Source organism: Trematomus bernacchii, unplaced genomic scaffold (assembly GCF_902827165.1).
Source record: "Trematomus bernacchii unplaced genomic scaffold, fTreBer1.1, whole genome shotgun sequence".
In the NCBI taxonomy this organism is placed as follows: Eukaryota; Metazoa; Chordata; class Actinopteri; order Perciformes; family Nototheniidae; genus Trematomus; species Trematomus bernacchii.
Window position 1 is genome coordinate 8,223,852 of NW_022987342.1, and position 21,444 is coordinate 8,245,295.

The 21,444-nt window shown below is 37.1% G+C and overlaps 1 protein-coding gene across 1 annotated transcript; it reads left to right on the forward strand.

Annotated features, from left to right (window-relative positions):
• The first annotated feature begins 87 nt into the window (after nt 1-87).
• On the forward strand, nt 88-17,128 carry zmp:0000001082 (integrin alpha-X). Its single transcript, XM_034129626.1, has 31 exons — nt 88-202; nt 886-1,003; nt 1,343-1,434; nt 1,566-1,642; nt 1,717-1,831; nt 1,943-2,073; nt 2,176-2,318; nt 2,506-2,653; nt 3,359-3,494; nt 3,574-3,647; nt 4,542-4,659; nt 5,006-5,148; nt 5,677-5,823; nt 5,924-6,121; nt 6,425-6,555; nt 8,140-8,297; nt 8,390-8,559; nt 9,409-9,525; nt 9,924-9,994; nt 10,071-10,212; nt 12,668-12,766; nt 12,926-13,005; nt 13,126-13,206; nt 13,367-13,442; nt 14,979-15,086; nt 15,170-15,211; nt 15,305-15,430; nt 15,515-15,628; nt 15,744-15,776; nt 15,888-15,998; nt 16,141-17,128. The coding sequence occupies exons 1-31, from the start codon at nt 103-105 to the stop codon at nt 16,351-16,353; spliced, it is 3,612 nt and encodes a 1,203-aa protein (XP_033985517.1). The 5' UTR covers nt 88-102; the 3' UTR covers nt 16,354-17,128.
• Nucleotides 17,129-21,444: the final 4,316 nt, after the last annotated feature.

Sequence of the window (21,444 nt, forward strand, 5' to 3'; positions counted from 1 at the left end):
ACAAGGGAATAGAAACATTTAGCTTAGAATATTGCTGTTAGAGCAGAAGTGTCACAACCACCTGCTACGGAAACGCCCTCCTTCAAGAAACACACAGGAAGTATGATCACATGTCTCAGGAAACACCAGCAGCACACAGCAGACAGAGGGGGAAGGATGCATGGGCGACGTCGCATCTTCCTCACCTTCATGGTGGCTGCTGGTAAGATCTCAAATGTTGCTTTTTATTAAAGAGACTGTATTAATTCAGAAAAGGACAGATAAGGTTTCCTTTCTGTGTGGGGAAAAAACAGAAGTTTATTGTGAGACTAAAAACCTTGAGAATGTTGCTTGATCTTCTTATTTTGGGAGAAGAAACAAGTATTGCAATTCTTTTTAAATTATTTTACTTCATTATTAATTAGTATTATTGAATGTTAACTATACAGATGTATTTGATTACATTTTATTTATCATAATATCATTTTCTCAGATTCTATCCTCAGTTTGATGTACGGAAACAGTGCTGAGTGCAAAAGCACAAAAAACTCTCACGGTTTGACCACAAACTCATGCCAGCTGCAATTCAAATCTTTCACTGCAGCTTCAGGCCTTACAGCTTCAAGATTAGACATTTGCATGTATGTATGTATTACCCATAGAAACATTGACTATTAAAGAAATGCATTTCTCAGCACTGGTTATTTCTCTTAGCTGTATGGGCGGGAGTTGGATATTTCAAAACTTTATTTTTATATCACCGATAACTTATTTGGCAACTATTTTTATTGAGATTCATGATATTTTTGTATCTCTTAATTTCCCTTCTAAGATTGTATCATATCTTATTATATGTTATAACACCTCTACTAATATGGTATCTTTTTTTCTTTTTACAAATTGCAGCCACCTATGTTTCTTTGGCTTTCAACATTGACATGACAAAACCTGTTGTCTATGTTGGGGAACAAAAGGATTTCTTTGGATATAAAGTACTTCAATATTCGTCCGGCACAAACAAAGGGTAAGTTTGCATTTGCTTGGTGGTTCTGTTGGTATTTAGTGTTGCGATAGATGTCAAATAACTGATAAGTTAAATTGCTCAATACTTGAGCGTGGTTTCCTTTTGCATAGAACTTAAAGATAATTCTGGTTTATCAATAAGGAGCTTCTGAGAAAAGCTCTTGTGGTTTAACACTGTGAACTGTGAATTACATTGCAGCCTAGGACTTATCTTCCTGTTGCATTACAAAAGATACGTCTAACGCCCTGCTTGCAACTGCAGGGCGTAGCATTGTTTCGCTTTAGTTCAAACTGTGCTAATGATGTCAGCCTGGTCCCTAAAATGGTACCACATCCACAGGATAATCGCTACAGCACCGCTGCAGCAAAACGGATCTGGAGCAATATGCAAATCCCTCCAAAACCAAACTTTTAGGTGCACCAACCCTCAAGGTATTTATTTCAATATTACACATTAAATCACACCAAAAACAAAGAAATATTAAATGTTAAAAGTAAACATAATAGCTGATAAATGTTATGTGTCTTAAAAAGAAAACTGAATTAAATGCTACTGTTTGCAGATATTTCTCTAACAAACACATCCGTCAAACACCTTGGCCTCTCGTTAGCGAAAGACTCCAAACGATCCCAATTCACAGTAAGAAAATCAGTTTATTGCGCAATAAAAAATCAATATGATGAATATGAAATTGATTTGACTTCATGTGCTAGGTCTGCAGTCCAAGTGTAGTCCATGAGTGTTATGAGAACTCCTATATGAACAGCGTGTGCTTCAACATCACAGATAATCTTCAGCAAACCTCCTCTTTCACATCTGCTTTCCAAGGTAAAATCATTAGAAAGGAAACTTCTCCAACTCTTCAAGTAAAAAAATATTCTCATAACTTTTTTCCTAAATGAATGTTCTTTCAATGTTAACATTGCGTATTTTTTTCAGACTGCACAAAAAAGACAGTGGATCTTGTCTTTCTGTTTGATGGATCCGGGAGTATGACCGAAGCAGAATTCAACAAAAATAAAGATTTCATAGTGGATATAATAAACAGCCTTAAGAACTCATCGATCAAGGTTCGCTGTGCTACAGCTACATTAGGGCGTTCATGGCATTTATTTGTGAAATTTCCCAGACATAATGTTGAATAACGTATGATCTTGTCTGCTTATTTTCAGTTTGCGGCGGTTCAGTTCTCCTTTACTAACAGCAAAGTTTTTGACTTCAATGACTACCAAGCTGGTAGTTATCTGGACAAACTCAGGAAAGAACTCCATATGAGAAAACTCACCAACACACACAGCGCTCTGACATATGTGCTGTAAGTTCAGTAACATTACAAAAGCCGTTCTCCAACTCTAAACACATTAAATAACAGCTTTTGTTGCATGGCACTCAATACTTTCACAGTACAGCTGTAACATTATGAAAGTTTTATTTTTTGAAGTAATTAATCGTAGTTTAGAAGACTTTTCTTTTTTTAAAGGATAGTTTCACATTTGTTTCAGGAACAACATTTTGAAAAACCCAAAAGCAGGCGCCTCTCCTGATGCAACTAAAGTGGTGGTACTAATAACGGATGGAGATCCCAGTGATAGAGACAGAGGGATTATTAAAAGATATGATGATCAAAACATCATTCGCTTTGTCATTGGGGTAAGTTATGATGTTCTAAACATGTCTCATCATTTTGTCTGTCTGAGAAATGTATATATTTATCTAAAACAGCAACACCAGGGATCATTTTCTTCGAATGGAAAGTTCATCACTATGCAGATGATACACACTACTACTTCTCAGAAGAAAACTATAGTTTAAACATGTTTTCACTAGTGCTGTCAATCAATTAGAAAATGTCATGTTAATCATAAATATATTCTGTGATTGATTATAACTCAGAAGTTTAAAATACTAGTATTCCCCTGTAGTTCTGGAGGAGATAAAGCAAATACACGTGTGGTGTTGTAATAAAGAAATACAAATCAGAGAGTTTTTTACTTTATTATAACATGATTTCTGAATTATTGGCATCAAGTCTGAACATTTTCTAACACTTAGCTAAGCATCGACAAAGCTGCCGTCACAGAGAGCCGTTGTGATTCCCCTCTGTAAAATGTCCACTACACAGGGCATATGCTCTTATGTTAGTATTTGTATTTTGATTCCCCTTTCTACAATGTGTGCTACACATTATGCTTGTCTGGTAGTATTCTTGGTGCTGCTACAGTATACTGTCAGAACCATGTATTCCTACATTCCTAGATTTTGTCTAGTGAAACCTGGACTGATTCAAGTTTTGAATTCAAGATTGTACAACTTTGTGTCTCTGGAGGAATTCTTAATTTCAAGCTTTGGTTTCAGGTCAAAAACGCTGACCTGGAGAAATTCAGAGCCATTGCTTCAGAACCGAAAGACAAAAATGCCTTCAAAATTGAGAACTATGACGGACTCAAAGGAGTACTGGAAAACTTTCAAAAAAAGATCTTTCAAATGGAAGGTGAGTTTCAATTGTGTTTTTTTCTTACTTTTGTACAATATTGTTTTTACAATGAAGAGCTAATGTATTTTATGTTTAGGCTCCAAAGTGTCTCGGGCTGGAGAATTGACCAATGAAATGTCTCAGAGTGGATTCAGTGCTGTCTTCTTCAACGTGAGTCAAGTCAAAAAGACAAAATCTAGATGCAATTTAAAAATCTACATCTTTTATCCAAGCTAAAGTCAACCATCACAGTGCTAGCTAACCATTCATTTATAGGTCAACATAAGACGTTTAGATCAATAATTAGATCAAGCTCATAAAACTAAAACTAAAATAAATTACTGCCATGGCCCTGAAGGTCAAAACACAAAATGAAAAGAAACAATGACATTTTACAAAATACAACATTTCAAAACATTTAATTACAGCATAAATTAGTTTTTTGATCTTCAATCCATTTATTTTCTTTTAACAAAAAACATGTTCACGTGAATGTAAATTTAAAAGTATTACACATTGATTTTGTGTAAAAGAAAAAAGTGTAACCACCACTCCTTAATGGAAGTAATCGTGCAGAATAAGCCTCCATAGCACTCCTTTGTTTAGTTCCTTCACAAAGTGACATCACTATCTTAGACTTCTATTGGATAGTGCTCCAACTCATCGTATGTGATTTGCTTAAGGCCTGGACATTTCCACCACATCTCTAAGCAGTTGACCAATCACAACAGAGTCTGCCAGCTAACCAATCAGAGCAGACTGGGCTCTGGTTTCAGACAGAGAGTGAAAAGAGGTGCTGCAGCACAGGCAGTATGAGAAAAATAAAGAGCTTTTTGAACATTAGAGCATGGAGACATGTCCCAGTAGAAACACTACATACTGATGTGAAGTTGAAAACATAATTCGCCTCTTTGACAACCTAATCCTGCTTTTATGATATCTTTGATGTTTGGACCAACCAGCCACAGTCAAAACAGTCTTCCTGCCGCAATTGATCTGTCTACTTCCAACATACCTAGTGTTGGTAACTCTACTCCTCTCTGAGCTGCACATTTCTGTCAACAGGATACCCTGATTCTGGGTTCAGTGGGATCAAACAGCTGGCGTGGTTCTCTCCAAGATCGCCGTGGAGAGATAGAAACACAAATTGAAGATCCACACATGCTGGATGACTCCTACCTGGGTACTGAACATAAAGCTGTTTCTTTCTTTGCAGATGATACATCACTCTAAGGAGATATTGTTTTATATTGGCTTAAGATGTTGATGTTCAGGTTTCTTTGTATCTAATGCTTGGAAAAACCATTTGCCTCAGTAAATGATTCCTATCAGTTTCCAATCTGCCATATGGGTGATAATGGTCTTTGTATATAAAATGAAATGGAAAAGACACAAAAGCAGTGGGATTCTGAAAAAGGAAATTATTTTAGAAACACCCTCCTATTAAACCTCTTACATACGATAATAACCTTTTCAATGTGAATGAACTTTTAGCAGATAATGTCATAATGTGACTGGCTTTGTTGCAGGATACTCTATTTCTGTTGGAAAGAAGAATAATGCTCCAATTTATTTCGCCGGGGCACCAAGATTTAATCACAAAGGACAGGTCGTACTTTTCAGACATGAAGGCAAAAACTGGACGGCATCCCAAAGAGTTAACGGGGAACAGGTTGGTATATGTCTTGAGTTTAGTTTGAAATAAAATCTGATTCATCATACATATTCCAGACAAAAAAATGTAAACCTCAATCTACTACCATTGCCTTTTTGTCATTCCATCATTCATTCATTCACATGAACCGACTTTAAACTTGAACATGGGAACCTGTGAAAGAGGCAGGTCTATATTTGAACTTTGAGACAACTTTGCTCAGTAAACCTAAAAAACCCTCACATTTACATCTTCTCTAAAAAGACTACATGTTTTATTTTTGCACTGTTACTCAGAAAAAGTCATTAACATGCTTCTTGGAACAGGCTGCTGGGCCCTTATTGTGTCATGCAGATGTATTTGATTAAATGTATTTAGTGGTGCATGTTGCACCTTTATGGTGAGGAGCATCTTTCTGCGGTTGCAGAGAGGAAACCAGAGCACTTCCTTGCAGTGGCACTTAGCACTTTACTTGAAGAAAAACGGTGAGAAAATGATGTCTGTTCAAAGTATAATAAATGTCTTTATCCCAACTTCACTTTTCAGATTGGCTCCTACTTTGGCGCAGAGCTGTGCTCAGTAGACACAGACTCAGACGGTAACACTGATTTCCTGCTGGTGGGAGCTCCACAGTTTTACCAGCCTCAGGAGAAGAGGGAAGGTCAGATCTACATCTACACACTGACTGATGAGGTGGGCTGTGTGACAAAGATTCAGAATCCAAGTTTGAGTTTCAATCAAGCAAAACAATGCTTTTATTATCTGAATAAGTGAACGTTTCCATTTCCCACAGATGCAACTGAAAGGTGAACTGACTGTGACTGCACCCTCCATGGGGAGATTTGGCACCACCATATCCAGCCTTGCCGATCTGAATGGAGATGGACTGCGAGATGTTGCTGTTGGAGCTCCTCTTGAGGACAATAACAGCGGGGTTGTGTACATCTATCTTGGCGACAGAATCAGAGGGATACGGAGCGATTACAGCCAGGTGAGACAGAGAAAACCTGACAAATGATATGTTTTTCTCAGGGTTGAAAAGATGAATTCATCATGAACTGGTCTCTCTCCCTTATTTCCATTGTATAACTCTATCTAAGTTCCAAAATGATGATTGATACATTTTAGATTGAAATGGCTTTGTTGAAGATTTTGAAGTTTACTTTTAAAAACCTTTATCTGCCAACCCTGGGCATCTACCCAAACTACTTAACATGAATCATCCTCTCGAATATGCACATTAAGAATGTGCAAACCATGTACCATTTTAATTGTTCAATTTCTATTATTCCAGAGAATCATTGGTCATAAAATAGATCTCCGGCTGAGATTCTTTGGACAGTCCATTGATGGGGACATTGACCTTGGAGAGGATGGACTCCCAGATATTGTGGTGGGATCACAGGGCATAGCTGTTGTGTTAAGGTAGGGCTATTGTATGTGGTTGAAGGAATTGTGGATGTGGTTAAGAGCAATTGCTATCTCATCAACTCAAGAATATGTCTCAATGCTGAATGAAAGATCTATCTATCTATCTATCTATCTAGCACCTCTTTTCACCCTCTGTCTGAAACCAGAGCCCAGTCTGCTCTGATTGGTTAGCTGGCCGGCTCTGCTGTAATTGGTCAACCGCTCAGAGATTTATGCCCCTAGCCTATCACGTCCACTGTGTTGGAGCGCTAGCCAATAGAAGCTGTAGTGTTAGGTAGTGATGTCACTATGTTGCAGAAGGAAAAAACCCCAAAACATAATAGGGCCCCTTGATTGATTGATTGGAAAGATGCCCCTAAAGAAAAGTGTAAAATATGAACTTTAGCAGTGGTGAATTTAAGATACCGTTAAATTAAATCAAAGTAATGACATTTTTCAGGATCAATAGTCCAACTGTATATCTTTATCCGACAAATGTAATAATCTAAGCATTATAATGACTGTAACAAATATAACACTCTACTTTGATTTTATGTTCCTGAAATATTAAACATATGCTTCCTTTAGTTGGACAAAAAATGTGTCGACAATGAATTTAGATGTTTTTCTGATCTTGGTTAAAGTGCATCGCAACCCCCTTGAAAAATGTCTCTAACCTAAGCTAACAACATAAAAATTAACATCATAGTGAAATCCCTCAGAAAATAACAAGAGGACATTTGTTCTTAAATCACTTTTAGCATGTACATACTGTTAGGATTGCTTTAGCCCTGAGAGCAGGATAAACTGAAAAGAGTCCAGGGAAGCTTATAAAAGTTAACAGCATTTAATTAAACAAATGATACGATGATACAAAATGAAATGTGCGAGTGGAGGCGCTCTCCCCATTCAGCTGTTGCCTGTCGCGTTGGGTCAGCTGGGGTGAAGGAAGAGATCGATTCTTCCTGTCCATCACAAGTTATCAACTGTAGTCTTCTTCTATTGGCCGGCGTCGACGGGGGCGTGTCCATTGCAAATCCTGCCGTTTTCTGTTGCTAAATTACATAATTCTAATGTCTGTGGTTATTTAAACATTCCCTAATAAACGTTTTGCAGCGTCAATAAATGAGTGTTAAAAACAGTGTGTTTAGGGTACAACATCACATGTCATTTCACCTTCAATTCACGGTTTCAAAACGTAGCATTCGCCACATGCGAATGCTAACCGGAAATGACGAGATTTACTTAGCAGAAAACCGGAAGTCATGTGTGAACATTCGGTTTTTAGAATAAAACAGATTTAAATTAAATACAGTGTATTTAATTATGAAATTGGATGTACCCTGAATAATCGCCATACAAAAAAAGGAATGACAGACCATCAAGCGGAGTTTTTAACCAGTCTGGTATAAGGACACTTATTGATGTCTGAGTGAGGAGAGAACTGTCAATCACCTCCTATAAAACTTACACAAATCATGGGACTGGTGTCTTGTTTACACATCCTTCATACATGTGTACACAATTATACCATAGGAATCATTCTAGTGCAAAGTCTGTTAACCAATATGTTTTTTGTTTTTTATGAATGTCTTTCAGGTCCAGGCCTGTCTTTAATGTCATGGCTTCTCTGTATTTTCAACCTAAAGAGATAAACACAGACAAAATTGAGTGCCTTGGCAACACAGATGCAAATTTACCAATGGTAACCCTAACAGCCTGCTTTGAAATGGTAGAAACAACAAGAAGTAAAGCAGGTAAGACCTAACCAAATAATGTGATTTAATAACATGTTCTTATATTTCACAACATATTAACGTTATTTCAATCCCTCTGTTTGCCGTTGCAGAGGAATTGAGCTCCACGTTGAACATCTCGTACTCGATCGACGTGGATCCCACGAGAACTACTATGTATCGAGGTTTCTTCAGTGAAACCGACCGGAAAGCTAGAAATCTCACCTCTACCCCCGAGCTGAGGGATAAAGACACCTGCTTCAACCACTCCATCTACATGCAGGTATAGAGAATAAGTAAGGCCAGATGTGCAGTGAGGCAATCATCAATAAAATAAGGACACCGACAGATGTTGACTCACCCTGGTGTTCTTTCCTCATTAATGACCGCCTTGCTGCACATTAAGCAGCTAATTAGATGGCTACATACTAAATAAACCATCTCAGAATATCAGATTGGTGTTATTGATTTAAAAGCTATCATATTGCTTCTGCTAAGAAAATTATTATTCAATCTAATTTGTAGCATTTGCTGAACTGCGGCTACAGCAACGTAATTTAAAATGACGGCAGCACTGACTATAGGGTGTTCTGTAACTGTCCAAGTCTGTTCACATTTTCCATTAAACAGTCTTTAAACACTGCCAGAGCCCATACCGTGTTCCCTTTAGTGTTTACTACATGTCTGTCTTGTTCTGCTGTTCCCTTTAGTGTTTACTACCTGTCTGTCTTGTTCTGCTGTTCCCTTTGGTGTTTACTACATGTCTGTCTTGTTCTGCTGTTCCCTTTAGTGTTTACTACCTGTCTGTCTTGTTCTGCTGTTCCCTTTAGTGTTTACTACCTGTCTGTCTTGTTCTGCTGTTCCCTTTGGTGTTTACTACCTGTCGGCCTTCTATTGATTTCTCTGAAGACCTCTTAATGCCAGTCCTTCAAAATGGTCTATAATGGATGACTTGTGATGATTTCACTTTAATCAAAATCTGCTTATATTAAACAATTGTAAAAACTGAAATCCTTTCCGAGCCAGCTGTATCATACACTTAGTTTGTTAAACTATAATCGCAAGTTATTTTTATAAACGTATTTGTCTGCACTTCAACAATATACAGATGACTCTTGTCTTTTTCTTGCAGAAATGTGTGAAAGACACACTAATGCCCATCAGCATCAAATTACAGTTTTCCCAAGTTGACAGTGTGAGCGCGAGCGCCGTCCTGAATGTGGACAGCAAAACGCAGGCTACTGTTGAGGTATGTATGGATTCAGCTTTTCTGTGTGCATTGATTTGTCGAACTCAGTTGCCAGTACATTTGCGAATATAATATAGAAAAGGATAACTTTTGTTACAAAAGATCTGAATGAGCTAAAAAAAGTGAAGTTTTTTTCCAGATTAGTAGGGTGGCCGAAAGGTGCAAATGCGCTACAATGGCCCAAAAAATGTCCATTAGGAGAAACGCTTTGTTAAAATCTCCCTTAAACTAAAACATAAAGGTTGAGTTTGTGGTACGAGCAATGGTGCTGAAATAAAGAGGGTAGAAAGTGAAGAGGCAGCCATTGAACTAACCTGAACTTTTGTCCATGACACCATTTTTTGGCTTGCGTTGTATTTTTCAAGAATGACACAAAGACATATTTCCTTTTGTCACAGGTTCCATTTGAAAAGCATTGTAAGAAAAATGACACTTGTGTTGCGCAACTTGAGGTGGATTTCAACTTCACGTAAGTCATATCATTCACAGCAACCGTAATAATAAAATCATACGACCAAATGTAAGCATAACTCTCTTTCTCTTAGGACCGCAACATTGTTGGTGGCAGAAGATAACTTCCTCAACGTGTCTGTCAAACTATCCAATAGCGGTGATGACTCATACTACACCAGCCTAACAATGCACTACCCTCCAGGCCTCTCCTTCTCCATGATGGTTCTTACAGAGGTGATGTAAAAGTTACAATTATAATTCCGTGATAACTTTATATATCCATCTGTACACCTGCTTGTTAAAAGAGTCTTCATCGGTTCATTGAGATAACACATTTTAAATGAAAGAAATCTAGGTGTCTGCCTGCTCTTCACGTCTGCTTAAGGCTAGCAATGCCAGCTACATTAGCCGCTACTAGCTTGACACCAGATTATCAAACTGAACTGTCGCTAGTGTAGTTGAATTGTGGGTAATGTAGGCGCCATGTTTTGACAAGGAATAAAATAAATAAAATGAAAAGAACGATGGTTCTGTTTTGTCAACTTTGATGGTGGAGTGGTCCTTAAAGTGGTCCTTAAATCCAAATGATCAGGAGGATGAGCAGGTCTCCCTTGAAAAAGAGATCGTTGATCTCAATGGGATTTTTTAACCTGGTTAAATAAAGGCTACAAACAAACAAACATCAGCCATTTGACAAAAATGCAGACATTGTCAAGAGTTAAATTGTACGGATAAACAAAATATGAAGGAAAAGTGATATGTGACTTTGAATGTGGATTAATAGTTGTGGTTGTTTTGAGTATATCAGAATCTGCTGATCTCTTTTCAACAGACAGGACAGTAGAATGATTGGGACCCTATGACATGTTCCCATATGCACATTATACCAAATGAGAATTATTTAATTGCTTCAGCCTGCTTGAGTATTTTTGTTGACCATATGGATCTTTTAAAGGCTGCAGCCGTCTACAGTACACATATTCTAATGACTACTTCCAGCAGGGTAAAGTGTCATGCCACAAAGTAAATGTTATCTTAAACTAGTTTCATAAATATGACAATGAGTTCAGTAAACTCTAACATACCCACCAGATCACCATCCAATGGAGCACCAAGAGCAAGCGATTCACAGCATGAAAATGCAGCCAACAAATGTGTGGCAAATGCAAAAGCCTGGACTTCACAGTATTACCCTCTATTCTGTAAGCCAAGTGCATAACTACTGCAAAGCTTTCTTTCACATTTCCTGTGCCACTTACAGAGAAAGTGAAATGAAGTTTGTAACCCAATGCAGGATGTGTTGGTTGTCAGAGCCAGGAGAGCAAATAGACAGTGGCGGCTGGTGAAAAATATATTAGGTGGGGCTGGGGAAGATGGAGACCGAGCACTACTAGGAGGGTCCAGTGTGTATGCTCCCCCTGAAGAACATTTTGAAAAATAACCCCTTAATTGATGACTCTTAGTGATGTAGTCATCAAAATTACTTTTACAGAAGGAGTAGTGAAGTATCACACAGAAATAGTTGCTATGAGTCAGCTGTTTGATTAATCCATAATCCCCAGTGTGGTGAACTATGAATCAAATGTTCCAAACACCTTGTCCTGGACATAGTTCATAGTAGTATAAACTGTTTAAACTGGGACCGAAGTCCAGAGTCTCCAGAAGTACTTTCACAAGCAGCCCTCTTCATCAAATACTGTTACGTTACCTCAAAGTATTCCCACACACAGACTGCCTTGGGCACTGAAGTTGTCGCCCTTTGGACGTCAGATCTGAGAAGGCTGATTGGCTGAATTTATGTTTTACTTGCATAGTTTTCGGGTAGCAACTTTTCTGAGCGCCCAGACTAGAGGGTAATCAAACATGTAATAATGGTTTAGATGTTATATATTAAACATTATTGTAAGTTTAAACATATACATTCTGAGGATAATTTGTGACATTTTATTTAAAAATATAAAAAAGAAAATTGATCTAAAAAATACACTTTCCACAGGGGAGGAAGGGGGAGGCGCCCTATCGCCCTCTATTGACCACTGCTAATAGACAACATCAAACTGTGAGAACTTGTGCTGTTAGGAATCTGAAAGGGGCCCAATTATGATCATTTTCAAGTTCATATTTAAATTGTATATACAAATATATATATATGTTCAGATGGTGCTTTATTTTTCTCATACTGCCTGTGCTGCATCACCTCTTTTCACCCTCTGTCTGAAACCAGAGCCCAGTCTGCTCTGATTGGTTAGCTGGCTGGCTCTGTTGTGATTGGTCAAAACAAAGGAGGAGGAACTCCCTCTGGAGGAAACTTTGGAATTTTAGCCTTTGCAGACCATTTACATGCACAGAAACCGATAGAACACACAACAGGAAAGGGAATACCCCAAAATGCAGAATAGGGCCTCTTTAAGACTTATAGAGTATATCAAAGGTTATCCATAGTAAATTGATTGCATTATGTATACAACAGCAGAGGCTTCCAAACAAGATGCCTCATGATCACCAGGACAGACTAACATTCACAAACATTTAAAAGCAATTAAAGTTCCCTATATCTTTCCCAAAGACAGATTGACCTTGTTGACTGCATCGTTCTCCGATCACGACTTTTGAATAGTAAACAGTATTGAATTCATAGAAAAAGCTGGATGGTCTCAGTTAAAACGTTTTTTGTTCTTCCTTTTAACAGTCAACCAGACCAACGCTCCACAGTTGTAATGATCTAGAAGGAGTTCTCAACAAAACAATATGTGGTGTCAGCCGGCCCGTGTTTCGCAGCAGATCCTCCGTGAGTCATACTGCACCCAGACACCCTCACACCAGACAGAAGTGTGAACTTTCATAAATCAAGAACTGAACCTTTGCCATTTGCAACTATGGCAACTTCTCTGATGTAGATGTTTTATCTTTGTCTTTGACTCACATCTACCATCTTTTTCCTGTCAAGGCAACATTTAGAGCTTCTTTCCGCATCATAAATGAGTACGAGTGGAATGATACAATTGTGATGACCATAACTGGAAAAAGGTAGAGGTTCTCTTGAAAAATCTAACACAAGGCGAAACCACACAATTTCTTTGAATATTCTTTAGTATCGTTTCGTTTTTCATGTTTAATATTCACATGAAATCCTTTTTACATTCCTAGTGAAAACACAAACTCCAACAATACCAATACCTTGACCAAGGACATCCCAGTACAGTTTGAAATCAAAATGGCAGTAACAGTGTAAGTGCCACTACACATGTTTTATTTTGTTACTGTAGTTTTTATATATGCCTTGTCTTTTTTATGTTATTTGAATTATTACATTTATTTCTATCATTAAGTCAGTTATTACATTATCCCAAAACTATCTGCATATTGAGATCATCTGTATTCTTTTTAGGAAAGAAGACCTTATTAGCTATCTGAACTTCACAACAGAGGACACTGGACCTAAACAAATAGTTACTACATATAAGGTGAGCCGTTAATTACTCTGCAACATGCAACCATCTAGACTCAAGGCACATTTTAACCAACCATGAGCACAGAACAAGCTGCCATTTTAGACCAGTCAGAAGATTTAGTGGCATCTAGTGGTGAGTCTGCATACCGTGTTTCTGTTAACCCGACACACTTAAGTTGTAAATATTCATAGGTGTCAATTATGTTGGGGATACTGGGGACAAGTACCAAGCACTTTTTGTGTATTTTGTGTTATAAATGTTCTGAGAAATTGCCTGCAAGCAAAGCTGGAAGAAGTACTTTTACTTAAGTAAAGGTAGGCAAACTAAATTATAACAATTCTCTGTTAAAAGTACAATTCAAATGTGCAAAAGCTTACAATACTTAAGTAAATGTATCAAAGTAATAGCATCAAAATGTACTTAAAGTATGAAAAGCTAAAGTTTTTCAGTAATGGCCCATTTCAGAATCACATATAAATGACTTGATTATACTTATTGATGCATGTATGTGTTTATCACAGATAGTAAAGGTGGAGCTCATTTTAATTCATTTATATACTGCTGCTGGATAACCTTGGGTTATCCCACAATTCTTTTTAAATGATTTTGTATTAACTAAGAATATTAATTTATAAAGTAACTAGTAACTCGTAGCATCATTTCGAGAAGGGTTTATATGTACAGTCTTGAGAACTGTTTGTCCACTCATACTTGGTGGGTGTATTTCTGGGAACCCAAATGGTGCAATTTGAACATGTGACACATGAATAGAAAATGTAAAAGCAAACATCTCCTGTTTTGCAGTAGGTGCACAACCACTACACTAGTAGCCAAAAAAAGACATGTAAGTTAAAAATAATTACTAAAAAACACTAAAATGACCCAAAAAAGTGCGCCGCTCAGAAACTTTAACACATTCATTTAACAGTTTCTTCTTGTCCGAGTTTTACATTATCTCTTATTGAACAGGACAAACGGCCATGCTGTTGAGTTGGATTTGTGTCATTGAAGACTGGTATGGGTCTTCATGCATCTTAAAGTATTGCTAACAAATAGTAAGCCTATGTTACTGTATTGATTGTGGGGGACACACAAAACAGTAGTTGTTATTTTATCTGAGTAAGTGTCCCCACCACTTTTCGTAAAACAAAGTAAAAACCGTTCTAACATTCGCTCCACTTTTAGCTCTGTTTGGTCTTTACCAACTCTGGGTGAATTAGCTGCTTCTTGCGATGCTAGGTTCACCAGCTAGGCGCTTGGTGGTGGGCAGATTACCAGTGCAGTGTATTGATTTGTATGACCAAATAATTACATCATGGTACTTGGGCCTTAAATGTGCTTGTACTGTAGACATTTTTGGCCTTTGGACAGTCAAATTAGCCTTTTCCCCTTGTTTAAATTGTTGCTAAGCTCAGCTAACCACTGTGTCTTCATATTTAACTAACAGAGTTTCACAATCTTATTATCTTAGTCTGAGAAGGTGAATTTAATTTTAAAAGATATTGAAATGTTCTTTAAAATGAAACAACTTTCTCTCACTGTTCGCAGATAGGTAATCTTGGTTTTAAGGACTTTCCTGTTAATGTGTCCCTGTTCTTCCCAACCAAACTGGACCATAACTTTGAAATGACAAACTATCAAGTCATTGTCCAGCAGGTAAGATCACTACTTAACATTACTTTTACTGCTTCAGTTTATAGAATTACACAACAATTAATGCATTTAACAACTTTTTAAAGAACAAAACTCAGTGCTCAAGGAAAACTGACAAGGAATCGGAAGTAAGTAACACATGTTTTCTATCACAATATTCTAACTGAACATGTTGTCGAATAACAAATCCCATAATACAATGAACTGCTGGTGTGTTACAGTACTGCTCACCAGACAAACCGTGCAAAGTCATTTTATGTGACAGTTTTATCCTGGAGAAAGAATCACCCACTGAGATTACATTGATAGGAGATGTACAGTTTAGGGATCTCAAACAACATGCAGCGGTACGTTGCAACAACGCACACCAAATATAACTTAATAAGTGGTGAATATCCAGTATAATTAATTGACATGCTCTTACTTTGCAGAATATTGCTTTTCTTAAACGATATACTGGAGATTCTGCAGAGGTTAAATTTAAAAGCTTCATAGAGGTTGACTATGACAACAACCGATATGTGCTCAGTTCTTACAAAAAAGTGGTAAGTTGACATTTGACCACAGTAATGCCATTTCAAAGGTATGGCTTTCTTTATTTTTTCAGGACACCCAATTATTAGTTGTAATTAACCACAAATTAAATGTTTTTTTACACAGGAGAAGTATGACAACGATCCAACACGGAAATGGGTACATTCAGTCTACACGAACAGCCAAAACAATTTGAATTATGAGACATTTAGATTCTCTTTCAAATAAACTCAAACCCACTTTGTAAACTCACATTTTCTCTGCCAACAGATGGAAGTTCGAGTTGAGTTTATAATCCCCCCGGATGAACTGCTGATCATTTTAACTGGATGTGGACTTGGACTCTTGCTTCTGATCATAATCACAGTCATCATGTTTAAGGTGAATTTCCAACATCTATTTTGAAATTCAAAGTTTAAATGTTAGAAACTGAAACAAAAAAATATTTAAATAATGCTTTTCTACTGTAAATTGGGTCTCCCTTGTGTTTGGCCTAATTGGTTCTTCTTATGTTTGTCATAAGTTGGGTTGTTTTAAGAGGAAAACGCTCGAGTATTACCAGGACCAGGAGGAAGAAGCTCTTCAGGCTGCCCCCCTAGCCCCCACCAATAAGACAGTCAGCCAATCAGAGACTGACGACAAATCTGACCAACTGGCAGAGGAAAAAATGTTTCTCGATGACGGTGAGGCGAGCGGCAGCTCCCCACCCACTGATACAATGGAAGTACTGGAATAATTGTATCTACACCCAGCCTTCTAGTAGGAGTAGAAGGCTGTTACCCTCTACTTACATGGTTAATTCCCTGTACAAATAAAGAAGTACCAAAAGGTGGTTGGGGTGGACTGTATGGTAAAATGAATACAGTACTTTCACCTACAGTACACACTGTTTTAGTTAAATTGATCACAAAACTAAACCATTACAAAAAAGTTTTTTATTTATTCAACTTTGCGAATTGTAATTTAATGTGGCATGGTAAGCAGTGGTCCTTGGGTTGGTAACCATACAATACAGGACAACAAATTGTAAGGATCAAGTGAGGATCAAATCAATGTTTGAAAGAGTTTTTTCTTAAGCCACCGATGCAGTTTATTTGCTCTTTGGGTAAACATGCAGTATTTGGAACAAACCTTTATATAACATATACTATATACCATTTTCTGTCGTATATATTTTACTTTTTCTATTAGATTGTTTTATAGGTGCAATGTTTAATGCAAAAATTGTCCATTGTGCATTAGAGCTTGAACATATAATATCATTGACTGTCTTCTATTTGCAGTAAAAATGTACAATATATGTTCAAGGTAACATTATCCTAGTACAGTTTGATATTGTCTATGTTGCTTTCTTTAAAGTCTGTTACTGTTGTTGTTGTTATGGTGTTGTAATGATTATTTTTTAATATGATCAACTGATATATATGCATACACATTATGTCAATATATACTTGCTGTACAATGTATTTAAATATTTAAAATATGATCAATAAAATACATATATTTTAGCATCATTTTATTGTGGGTTTTTGCTGGTTTTAAACAAATAAAGACACACAACACATCTTTGTACTTGCTCAAACTTAGAATATAATATATATACCAATTTACAAAAAAAGAACAAAAGTATAACTTACTAAAGTATCCTAAATTCGTGGATTAAACGAAATGAATCCAGCTGCCCCCACTACGGTGGCTGACAGGTGCAAACGCACTACAATGGTCCAAAACACTTCCATTAGGAGAAACGTGCAATCGCTTCAGAACCAATGTAAATATAAAAACACAAATGTGCCAAAACACATGCAAATGAAGACTTAAAGAAAAATGCTGCAAATAAAAAAAGAGATGCAAATAAAAGAAATGCTATAAATACATTTGCAGCATTTCTTTTTTATTGCAGCCTTTTTTGTAAATGCTGCACATGTTTCGTGAAGTTGGTGAAGTTGTTTCTTCATTTGCATATGTTTTGGCACATTTGTATTTTTTATATATATTTGCATCGTTTGTTGCGATGACAAAAGGCTCAGTCAGGACCCAAATGCACGTCACCAGAACTAGGTCAAGATCAACAAAGGCTTTTAATCAAAACGTAAAAATACAAGAAAAACACAAAACGCTCACTTTGAGGATCAAAACTGAGAAACTTGGGGATAACAAATGCTGAACAAAAAAAACTTTCTTGAAGAGTCAACAAAACTATATAAACTGTAAAGCAATTCCTGTACCACTTATTGGAATGATTCATAATACTTTACTGTACTCAAATGTTGTATCGGTTTTACCTAATTTGGAAATTATTGGCGATACTCTTAAGAATAACAAATCTATTAATGCTTCCCTGAAATCCCACATTTTTCACAATTTTAACAGAGGCTTATTTCCTCAAGTGACCGATTTAGACACTTTATCTGTAATGGAAAAAGCTCTATCTGATTTTATAAAATGGCCTATTTCCCCTAAAGCAAAAGAAACTCATTTTAAAATTGTTCATAAAATCTACCCGGTTTCTACTTTTTTAAATTCAAGATTTAAATTTGAAGTGGAACCATGTTCCTTTTGTAATTTATCTGATGAATCGTTGGAACATTTATTTTTCTCTTGCCCTTTTTCTGAATTGTTTTGGTCGAATGTGAGAGATTGGTTGTTACTTAAATTAACAAATATTCCGGCCTTCAAAATATATCACATTTTATATTATATTGATAATTTGGACTCTCCCATTTCTGATTTAGTAAATATAATTATTATTTTGGGTAAATACCATTTACATTGTAGTAAATGGAGAGGAGGCAAGCCCTCCTTTCCCTGTTTCATAAATGAGTTCAAGTCCTTTTTTCTGTCCCTTAGAAAAATACAATCTTGTAACCTGTCTATAAAGATTTGCAATGACATTTCCAAATGGTTATTATTTTAAGTAAGCTTAATGCCTCTTAAATGTTTTTGTGCCTTTATGCTTTTTTCTTTCCCCCTGGCTCTTACTGGATGTATTAGTTATGTTTTTTTGTCTTATTGTGAATGAATGTCTTGAACTTATGTTGATAAGTTGATGATATCCTCACCGAGCTTTTGTATGTTTAAAAAAATGTTCAATAAAAAAAAAAAAAAAAAAAAAAAGTTTCACTTCGGTTAAATGGATTCCTTGCGTCCCTCACTTGCGTAGTTTCCCTGAGACTAGTCCCTCCCACCAGGGAAGCATGGAGAGACGCAAGGAAACCACGAGAAGCAGGGAAATGAGATTTAAGAGCAATGGGACGTCCTTTCCTCCGGAGCGTCACGTGAAGCGACGTCCGTTTGTGATGACGCTGCACAGCTGATCGTCTGACAGCAGCCAGATCAGTGCATGCGCTGCATCGTCCAATCAGTGAGCGATACACAGTAAGGGGGCGGGGCGAGTGTATGAGGATTTCACCGGAGGATGGTCTGGTAGTTCCTCGATTATCGCTCCTCCGTTATCACTCCTCGATCCTCGGTCCTCCGGCACAAATAAGGCCACTGGGACGCTACTCAAGATGGCGCAGACAAATCAACTTCCGGTGATACCGAGCCCAAGGAGCGAGGAAATGAAAAATAAGAGAAGTGAAACGCACCCATGGAGTCAATCAAATAACACTAGTCCCTAGCATGGTCACAAGGGATGGCTGGCAGACTTGAGCCCTTTCTCATCAAATGTTCCCCTCCTCGACTCCTATACTCGCGTCTTAGTCCCGCCCACAGGCGATGCGAGCGGAGGAGTCGAGGAGGGGAACCAAGGAGAGAGGAGTCGAAGCAACAGGCGTTTAGAGAAATGAGAACTCTTCTCCTCTGAGCGGTCATTTTAAAGAGACGTCCATTAATGATGACAGGAGGCACAGCAGCCCTCTGTCTGATGGACAGATGTGTTCATGATGACTTATATATTTACTTTTAATTCATACACAATGTGGTATAATGAGACAATAACAGGCTACAGATGCGGACATGTACACTAGGGCTGTGCATCTCCACTGGTCTCACGATTCGATTCGATTACGATTATCCTGTCACCGATTTGATTTGATTCGATATCCCGATGCATCACGATTCATACCAATGCGTTGCATCCTCAATTTTTTTATATTACTGCACATGGTTTCTTTTTCATCAATGAATACATGCAGTAAATACATATGAACTCTCTTTTTATTATTTAGAAAGTGCTTCAGAAATCAATAACATAAATGTCTTGACATTAATTTATAAACCAAAATAAATCAATTGTATAGCTCGAGCATCCCTATACAGTGTCTGTGTGTGAAATTGTTCCATCCTCAAAAACAAAAAACTAATACTTCTGCAGTCTAGCTGCAGCTTCTAGCAACGGTCTTCTGAGATGCACGAGTGACTGGACCCTACACTCTTCCATAAGTGGGTAAAAAAGGACCCGTATTCGAATATGTGTTTTTATTCCATTTTTGTCATTTTGGTTAAGAAAAATCACTTGTATTATATTTTGGTTCACACTAGAAATATTTAATATTTCCCTATTTATAATTTTAGAAAAGATTTTTACATTTTGAAAAAAAAAACGAAATTCCATAGAAAATGTATGCAGGTCATTTTTGACCCACTTATGGAAGCTTGGGGTAGTAATACAAAAACTACAATTTCTTAAAAAGTATAAAATGTAAATTTGAATGGCATGATATTCAAAACATGTTTTTTGAGGAATAGCTGGAATATGAAATGATAAAAAAATGTAATTACAAAGATACTCTAAGAAAACCACCTCACCGGGTCAAAAAAGACCCACTGATGCATCTAAGGGTTAAAAAAAGGGTTAAAAAAAAGTCCTGAATGTGGCATCACAAACATGACTTGAGTCTGAACAACAGGAGTATTTACAACAGCATATAAAAACAAAAATACTGCATGGGTGCACACTTACATTCTCAATCAGTGATTAATATAAGTGAATAATAACGTTTCTATCAGGTTACTATCAGCCTGTCACTCATTATTTTTAGGGGGGGGGCGGGGTTTGGAGGAACAGAGGAGACGGTGATCGCGGAAGCTTTTTCCTCCTGCCTTCACAAACTTTACACACGTATCGTCTGAAAATAGCAATAGGACATTCATACTCTGCAATCCAAGACTTAACTAAATCCACCAAAAACCTGACATGATTGTAACGCGAGTATTTTTTTTAAAACATAAATCCCTGTGTGTCTGAGCCGCAGCGACACGGACCGATTCAGAGCGGATCCTTCTGCTGTTGGTTCTGGACTGGTCACTGGTGTTCGTGTTCTTGTGTTGGTGAATAAAGCAGACTGCTCCGTGTTTAGTGTCGCTGTGCCGCTGTCACGTTACGTCTGTTCCCTGATCTCTGCGTCACCGACCGATTTGATATTAAAGTGACAGAAAAAAAAACGTTATTGTAAAGCCGTGTATGGAGCTAATTTCCTGCCATAACTCCACAAACAAACTAAACAAGTTTTACAAATGCCTTATGATTCACTAACAAACACAGTGTGGTTAGCAAATACAAAACACCATCTACAAACTAATGCATTTAGTTTTGCAAATAAAAAACGTATCAAACAAACACATTACATTTTTCTAATAAATCATGTTTCAGACAAATTCAGCATAGATTTTACAAGTACAAAACTTTGTATTATTACCATAGGCCACCGAAGTTCTCAGACACTTGGAAAGGGAGGAGTTAGTTATTATCTGTAACCTCACTGCTGCTTTAACATAGAGTTGTTTATATATATTGTTATATAAATGTCTGTGTTGTCAACCAATTAACAAATGTTAAAAGTGCTACATTCTACATTTTTTTGCAGAATGTGCCATTCATTTG